The 8,961-nt window shown below is 43.5% G+C and overlaps 1 protein-coding gene across 1 annotated transcript; it reads right to left on the bottom strand.

Annotated features, from left to right (window-relative positions):
• Window positions 1–308: 308 nt before the first annotated feature.
• Window positions 309–1,567, bottom strand: LOC101847632 (neuropeptides capa receptor-like). The gene has a single exon (XM_005091305.2). The coding sequence runs from the start codon at window positions 1,524–1,526 to the stop codon at window positions 465–467; it is 1,062 nt and encodes a 353-aa protein (XP_005091362.2). The 5' UTR covers window positions 1,527–1,567; the 3' UTR covers window positions 309–464.
• Between the last annotated feature and the right edge of the window lie 7,394 nt (window positions 1,568–8,961).

The raw sequence follows: 8,961 nt of genomic DNA, 5'->3' as shown, positions 1-8,961 counted from the left end.
GGGGTTTTGGGGGGATGGCAACAAGGATAGAGGGCGACCGAGAAAGACTGGATAGATGGAATCAGGGAGACATTAACAACTCACGGCATCCCCCTGACCCAAGCTCTCCGGCTGGGGGCAGAGAGACGTCTCTTTCTTGCCGTGACACCCAAAAGGGTATAAGCGGCGGATAAAAGTTTTTTTTTTTAGGGGGTTGGCAATATCTAACACAATTTTGTCCCCCATTCTGAGTTCGAGAATGCTAAGGAGAAATATGTTTCGGAGAAAAGATGACAGTAACAGAGGAAAGAGATTGACAATAAAACATTGAGCTTTCGTCGTTTTAATATAAGCTGAAATAAAAATTAAAAGATTCTTAGGTTCTACAAGTCTGGTTCTGTCAATACTAATGGGCGAAGGCTCTAATCATATCAATCCCTGCCAGGTGTAAAGGAATCCAGTAGAATGAAGATAAAGTGGTGGTATCATTTACTGCGACATCTAAGAAGATCCCTAAAAGTGTCCCTGTATTTGGTGCTCATGTTGTAGTAGACCACCGCGTTAATGCTGGAGTTGACTGTCTCCGTGAGCATGCCCAGACTGGCCAGGAGCCAGGTGAGGTTGGCATAGCGACCTATCACTGTCAGCTCGGGTTCCACAGAGCGCGCCACAAGAAGAGCGCTGATTGGCGAAGTGCAGAAGATAAAGATTCCGGAAATGACACAAATCATCACGACCACCTTACGATTTTTTCTAGACATCTGGCCTGGTGTGTTGGCTTCACTGGACACTTTCTCGCGCCATTTGTCTTTCTCTTTGAGTTTCACCGCGATGATTAGCGTGCAGACAACTACACATCCGAAAGATAACAACGGCACTAGAGCGTCAGTAACAAAGAGAGAGGATCCCATGACCTCTTTTCCGTCGGCTGTAAACATCAGACCGAGAAGAGTTCTGTTCTTGGTAGGGTAAAACTTCCAATCAAAGTAAGAAGTGAGATATCCTGGTAAAATAGAAGGAATTATAATAATGTATATTCCTATCGTTACAGCAATGGCAACTCTTCTAGTTATCAGAGATTTCACCTTTAACGGTTTTGCAATACAAAGACACCTCTCAAAAGTTACAAAGGCCGTGATCCACCCGGCTGTCTTGGTAAAATATCTACGGGGGTATCCAGCGGTGAGGTTTTGTATCTCCATAGAACTAAATGGAATGTCTGAGTTCTCAAACCACGGATTAACACAGATGTTGAACCACTGCTGGGCAACAAGAGCCCCTAAATCACTGATCGCCAAAGCGAAAAGGCTGATGTTGACAGTGTCATCAAATCCGTGCTTTTTGAAGATGATGATGCTGGCGATATTGGCGCCGATACCGAATAGACACACGATTTGACCGATGACGACGAGGCAAGTAACGATAAATGAGTGCCGGACCTCAGCACTGACCAGACCCCTAGATTGCTCGTGGGAGGTGTCTGTAGCAGTCAACCTGACTAATGAAATGTTAGTTGAACTGAGAAACATGCTCGTTGTTAAATTCATGCTTGAAAGACAAACAACAGAAAGAGCTGGATCCTCAAACAACAGAACAAGTTCATGGCTTCCACAATTTTGTTACCACGTTACATTTTTGTTGGCCTTTACAAAGGATGCTTTTGTAAGACTTTTTAATTTTCAAACTTTCGTATTAGAAATTTTTTTCAAGGAGGACATTTCCCAAAGCATATATCGTCATCGCACTCTATTTTTATTCTCTATAACGCCTGGCGCTACACTTTACTACAGAATGTTGCTTTGCAGAATGTTGCCTAACGCACAAATGCTAAATAAAATCAAAGATCCTTTTTTATAGAGAAGAAAGCAATATTATCTTCACTGACTCATTTGGGTCAAAATATAGTCGGTCGTAAAAACAAGTAATGTGTAAGGGGTCCACTTTAACTTAAAAGGGGGCTTGGATGTAATTGGAAGAGGTTGTGTTATTTGACGAAAATCGTGTGCTATTATGATTTTGTCTGATAAAAAAGGGAAGGATAGACTTTTATGGCAAAGTACAGTGATTCGCTTGTTATTAACAGTATTTAAAAGGACGAGAGTAGAAGGGAATCAAATGTGACGATGAAGGAATTAGATGACGAGAGGGACGGAGACAAGTGTTTGAAAAGAGCAGGGTGTTAATCTGTGCACATGTCCTCCATACCTTTTACGTTTGGTTATTATCGTTCCCAATTGCTCCCTTTTTCGTGTTTTTTTTTGGTGTTTTTTTTGGGAGGGGGGTGTTGGGGGGATGCATGCAGTTTGGGGATTTGGGGGGAGGGGGGGGGGGGTTACTGGCACGTCTATGAAGAGAATTACTGCCTTCCCGCAGGCCCGCATAATAATAGCTTCTTCTGATGATCGATTTTGAAGAACGACAACTGGTTGTTACAAAGAGAATGTACGGCATGATTGTTGATTCCACACAGTTTTGTAACAATGAAAGGCATTAAGACAAGATCCACTTTGAAAATGAATATTAATTCTTCTAAGCGTTTTGCCAAAGCCTCTGGAAAAAACAGGAATCAACACGAAGAAAGGTGATAAGCGATAATTAAACCTCCAGCTCATCCTTGAAATTAGGTTCCTGAACTACCTCATTTAGGAGAAATAACAAGCGCTTGATGTCGTAACAGAATTCACGTGTCTTCTGGATGCTCCAACTATGCCAACTCTAGAAAACAATTACGAGTACAAGTATTATTTTCGCTGGTTTAAGTGGAAGCAATTAGTGCTTTCAGTGTGGATGAGGCATCAGGTATCAAGCTCATCCATTATCTCTACATACTTTTTTATCTCGACCCTGTTGGTTGGGAGGAATAAAATGGCGTACTTCTAACTAAAAGGAGGTGAGGCCACTCATGTGTGGACATATTATGTTAATTGATACTAGGATGTAATATGTGCAAAGCTTACTTTGTTGTGTTGTCTCTTTCTTCTTCCTACGTTCTGTCTTCTTTATTCCCACCCCTTCCCCTACCAGATCTGGAGATATAGATGGTCCGATTTTCCTCCAGTCAGTTTCGCAACACCATTGCTAGTGGAGTATTACGTATGTGTTGTTCTCTCTTGTCCAGGACTGTTGCGTACTGATCTGTCTTTCGAGAGCTCGACGTCGCAGCAGCGGCAACTGCAAAGTACAATAATACCCCCTCTCCTTGGGGGGGGGGGGGGAATCTCGCTGTTTGAGATTGTCCTTCGAGATATATATAAATATACAATACAGTGTATATATATATACATATATATATATATATACATATATATATATATATATATATATATATATATATATATAGAGAGAGAGAGAGAGAGAGAGAGAGAGAGAGAGAGAGAGAGAGAGAGAGAGAGAGAGAGATCACTTCTACAGCATCCACTCCCTGGTGGCTCTAGGAGCTTCACAATAGAATAAGTCATAAATCTAAATCAACGTTTCATCCGTACAGACTCATTCAACGTACAACCATTATTTCAAATACATCATATACATTCGCAATCGGATGAAGAACAGGCACACAAAAAGAAAAACACTGTGACTACTGATACCATCTGTTGCTAGAAGAAGAATAAAACTAGACAGTAAAAGAAGCTTTAAATAAGTAACGTCTTTTCCGACAAAGTTGGCGCTTGTCTTAAAATGCAGTTGGAGGACATTCCACAACGAGGAAGCAGCTGTCGGAAAAAACCTACCTCTAGAAACAAAGCGCAATCTTGAGTTGGGTTGTTGTTGTTGTTGTTGTTGTTGTTGTTGTTGTTGTTGTTGTTGTTGTTGTTGTTGTTGTTGTTGTTGTTGTTGTTAATGGGTCGTAAATTTCCAGATGTAATATACTAATGTATTGAATTTGAAAGATTTGTGGTGCTAGGTCGTTAAGACACGTACAACACATGACGGCAACTTAATGTAGCCGCATGATCAATAGTGTTGAGCGTTCTCTTATAGGCCTTTTGAGAACAACTATCGCGGGCTTGGTTCTGGAGTCTTTGCCATTAATTCATTAAGAAGGAGTTGCGATAGTCAAAACGAGATGGTACAAAAGATGACATCAGCGTTTTAAGAGATCCCTCGCTTAAAGAAAGTGCCTTTTGTGAAATTTTTTGGATCCCTAAATATGCAGCCTTACATCGATAGTGGACATGGTGGTGAATAGGCAATGTTTGCTTATATAAAAGAAGAGCACAGATGCAGGCCACTGATTTGCAAAGTCAAATTATTCATTTCACTATTTAATAAATATTGGATAGATCTGACTATTTTAAGGGATATCTAAATTACAAAGAACTCAAATCAGGCCAATTATAGATGCCTGCCTCTGCTATCTAGCCGTGCAGTCTCGGCATTGAGAACAATAGGACTGACGTGGTGCTAGCGTGTCGTACGAGGCGACTAAATGGCGAACCAGGTACTCCTGAAACAGAGTCATCCTGCCTCCAGGTCGGGGGTTGAGTCACGAGGCTAACAACCTCTCGTAAAAAGAACCTGTTACAGAAACACATACAAGCAAAAACCATTGTCTCTGCTTGGCTGATCGTGAATCTTCTCCAAATGGAGAGTTTATTATGCAAGGCAGTAAAAGCCGAAAGGAAGCTGCTGGGCAGAGGCCTCCACCATCATCCAAGTCCAAGTCTCTTCGGATCGGCTCGTGAAACGTTAGGACCCTTTATGAGGCTGGAAAAACTGCACAAGTTCTCCAAGAAATGCACCAATACCAACTACACATACTGAGAATCAGCCAGACCCACCTGAACCATTCTGGACAGAAGCGAATGAAAGAGGGGGAGCTTTTCATTTATTCAGGAAATGACACTGATGGACCACACAGGGAAGGAGTAGGGATGATCACATCAAAAACAACTCAAAAGACATTCAGGGGCTGGGAAGCACATGGTCCAAGGATCATCATGGCCTCATTTGGAACTAAGAAAGAACTCAAGGTAAGAGATGGTAGGAAGAAGGTAATAAACATGAACATCATACAAGTGTATGCTCCAACCAATGATGCAGAAGTGGAGAATAATGATGACTTCTACAACCCCCCGCAGAGCGTCATCGACAAACTTCCAAGTAACGACATCAACATTGTCATGGGAGATCTAAATGCAAAGGTAGGTTCGGACAATAGTAACAATGAGGAAAGCATGGGCAGACACGGATTAGGAGAGGCAAATGACAACGGAGAAAGGTTCCAAAACTTCTGTACATTCAACAACCTGGTCATTGGAGGTACAATCTTCCCACATAAAAGGATTCACAAGGCCACTTGGGTCTCCCCGGACGGAACAACGTAAAACCAGATCGACCACTTTTGCATCTCCCGAAAGTTTAGACGCTCACTGGAGGACGCCCGAGTCTTACGAGGAGCAGACGTCGCACCAGACCACCATTTGATCCTTGGAAAGATGAAACTAAAACTGAGAAAATATGCACAAGTCACAGCTGAAAATCATTTAAGTATGAAGTGAACCTTCTGAAAGACCCAGTAAAGAAGATTGAGTTCAAGTTGGAACTGAAGAACAAATTTCAAGCCCTTCAAGATCTGGATAAATGTGAAGTCAATAAGATAAGAGAGGCTGTAAATGCAACTTGCCATAGCACCCTAGGACCCAAGGACAACACCAGGAATGAATGGATTTCACAGGACTCTCTAGACAAAGGCAAAAGAAGAAGAGAGCTGAAGCCCCAAGTCAACAACAGCCGTACCCGAACTGAGAAACTCGCTGCACAACAAGAGTACACTGAAGTAAACCGGGAGGTAAAGGATTCCATCAAGAAGGACAAGAATACTTAATGAATGGCCTGGCCGAAAAGGCAGAGAAAGCAGCAAGAGACGGGCACTTGCGAATTGTACACCAGACTACAAGAACTCTTTCAGGTAGGTTCAGCAAGTCCACTCTACCAGTGAAAGGCAAAGAGGGAAAGACTATCTTCAACCCAGAGGGGCAACTTAACCGATGGAGAGAACACTTTGATCAACTATTGAACAGACCACCTCCAGAAAACCAACCAAAAATTCTTCCAGCCAGAAATGACCTCCCAATAGTTACGGAACCACCTTCAAGAAAGGAAATTGTAGCCGCTATAAAAACACTGAAGTCCCACAAGGCAGCTGGTCCCGACCATATACCACCGGAAGCCCTTAAGACAGAGAAATATACGTTAGCCGAAATTCTCTATGCTCTATTTGAAAATGTTTGGCGAAAGGAGGAAATACCATCAGACTGGAAGGAAAGCCACCTAATCAAGCTACCAAAGAAAGGAGACCTCAGCTATTGTAACAACTACAGAGGCGTTACACTCCTGTCCATACCTGGGAAAGTCTTCAACAGGATACTCCTGGAGAGAATCAAGCTGGCAACAGATGAGAAGCTTCGAGGAAACCAGGCAGGATTCCGCAGAAACCGATCATGTGTGGACCAGATCGCTACTCTACGTATCATTATTGAGCAATCGCTTGAATGGAATTCACCACTCGTGGTCAACTTCATTGACTATGAAAAGGCGTTTGACAGCGTGGACAGGGAAACTCTGTGGAAACTCATGCGCCATTTTGGAATACCTGAGAAAATCGTCAAGCTTGTGAAGGCCCCCTATGATAGAACAAACTGCCAAGTCTACCACGAAGGACAACTCGCAGAACCATTCCAGGTACAGACAGGAGTGCGACAAGGATGCTTGCTCTCACTTTTTCTCTTCATACTGGCAATTGACTGGGTCATGAAAGAAGCCACCAGAGGCAAACGTAATGGAATACAATGGATCCCTTGGCAGCAGCTGGACGACTTGGACTTCGCCGATGACCTTGCACTGCTTTCTCACACACATGCTCAGATGCAAGAAAAGACCAATGAACTCAACAGCCTATCAAGGAGTGTTGGCCTACGTATACACCCAGGCAAGTCAAAAGTAGTGAAGCTAGGAAAAGTTTCAAGCCCTGTTGTGACAGTGGAAGACGCTCCCCTGGAAGAAGTGGACTCCTTTACCTACCTTGGAAGTGTCATCGATGGTAAAGGTGGAGCCGAGGCAGACGTTAAAGCAAGAACCGCCAAGGCAAGGTCAGCCTTCAAGCAATTATCAAAAGTCTGGAAAGCAAGCAACATCTCACTGCGCACCAAGATTCGACTCTCTAACTCCAACACCAAGTCTGTGCTCCTCTTCGGCTGCAAAACTTGGAAGACAACGAAGACAGTACTGAATAAAGTCCAGACTTTCATCAACAGTTGTATGAGGAGTATTCTAAGAATTAAGTTGCAGGATAGGATAAGAAATGAAATGCTGTGGGAAAGGACAGGACAAAAGGATATAGAAGTAGAAATAGGACTAAGAAAGTGGCGATGGATGGGACACACCTTAAGAAAGCCCAGCGGAAACATCACATGACAGTCACTGCAGTGGAACCCACAAAAAGCACGAGGCAGGGGTAGGCCACGGGAAACATGGAGGAGATGTGTGGAAAGGGACATGAGAGGAATAAAGCTCACTTGGAACGAGCTTGGAAGGATGGCTCAGGATATAGATAAATGGAAGGAGCTTGTATGTGGCCTCTACCCTGCCAGGGGTGAAAGGCATTGAGGATGATGATGATGATGCCTCTGCTATCCCATAAAGTGCTTCGTTTTCTAACGAGAACTTGTCTTTTCCAGTTATGCCAAAACCTTGTCGGACCTTCAATAGAGTTAAGGTGCAGTCATACCTAACGCTTCTGAGGAATGACAAATAATTATTTAAAAGCGCAACTCATTGAGTAGTTTCTAGTTTATAACAAGCTTTCATTCCTAAGTCGTAAGATCATTTTACAACGTGACCAGACAGAGTAATCAAAGTCCCCAGACAGAGTGATCAAATGCCACACCTAACTTTGTTTAGTTGGGTTTTGTGTGAGTGTGGATTTGTATGTCAGTATTTGTGATGGGGAGGGTGCGGTGGCATAGTGGTTAAGGCGCTCGTCTCCGAAGCGGAAAGTCGGGGTTCGAGTCTCGGTTGGGACATGGAATTTTTCCCTTCCTGCCCACCCAGCAGAAATGGGTACCTCACTTCGAGTTGGGGAAGTAAAGCCGATATGAAAGGAACTGGCCACTCTACATCAATATGCCAAAGACCCAAGAAGTTGTCTCACCAACAAGGCAATCCCCAATGTCCGGATCGGATGCGGTAACAACTTTTACTTTTATTTTGTGATGCTTTTACCCCACCTCTACTTCTCTTGGAGACACCGAAAAACTGTGATTTCTCCATGTATGCGTTGCTGGAAATTATCTCTATGTTATGTGATTCGGATTCGAAAACTTGTGGAGGTCCTCAAAAGTAGAGGGTTATGGGACGGGCTATGGACTAACGTGTTCAGATATTAGATGTTGGAGATAGATCCAAGCAACGCAATTTTACATACATGTTCATAAAACATGACATGCTGTAAACTTCCACGAGGACAAAGCACTTAGTCCCCCCTCTGGAAACACGTTACTCAGAACAGTTTTCAGAGAGAAAAAAAAGCTTTTCAGAAAGAACTTTCGAATCTGTCGACGCGAGCCCTGTATCGGAACATCTCTTGAAGGCACATGTTCGCAGTGTGGTAGTCTGAGATGTCAAACATTATGCGTTGCTATGCTAGAAGGCTGGGAACCCTGTCTAGAAGAGTAGGGGGTTGGCGGTCTGCTAGTGGAGCAACATGTTTTGATACTTCTTCAACATCCACGGACTGAAGATATGGAGATGCCTCAAAACCGTCTGGGGTCGATCCTCGACAAGCGCCAAGGAAAAAACCAGCTGGAGAGCACTTGTGAGTCATCACATGAGTATGGCCCGGCCCCTTTTGACTTTGAGTTTCGGGTCGTTGGGGTCGAAACACTTGCTTGAAGGAGATTTTTCCTCTGAATATCTCCAGCTGTCCGCTCGCCCCACGACTTCCCCCCCCCCCCCCCCCCCCCACCTACATATACATCCTCA

Source organism: Aplysia californica, unplaced genomic scaffold (genome assembly GCF_000002075.1).
Source record: "Aplysia californica isolate F4 #8 unplaced genomic scaffold, AplCal3.0 scaffold00027, whole genome shotgun sequence".
Lineage (NCBI taxonomy): Eukaryota > Metazoa > Mollusca > Gastropoda > Aplysiida > Aplysiidae > Aplysia > Aplysia californica.
The sequence above is the reverse complement of the archived record's forward strand: the minus strand, read 5'-3'. Positions and strand labels throughout refer to the sequence as shown.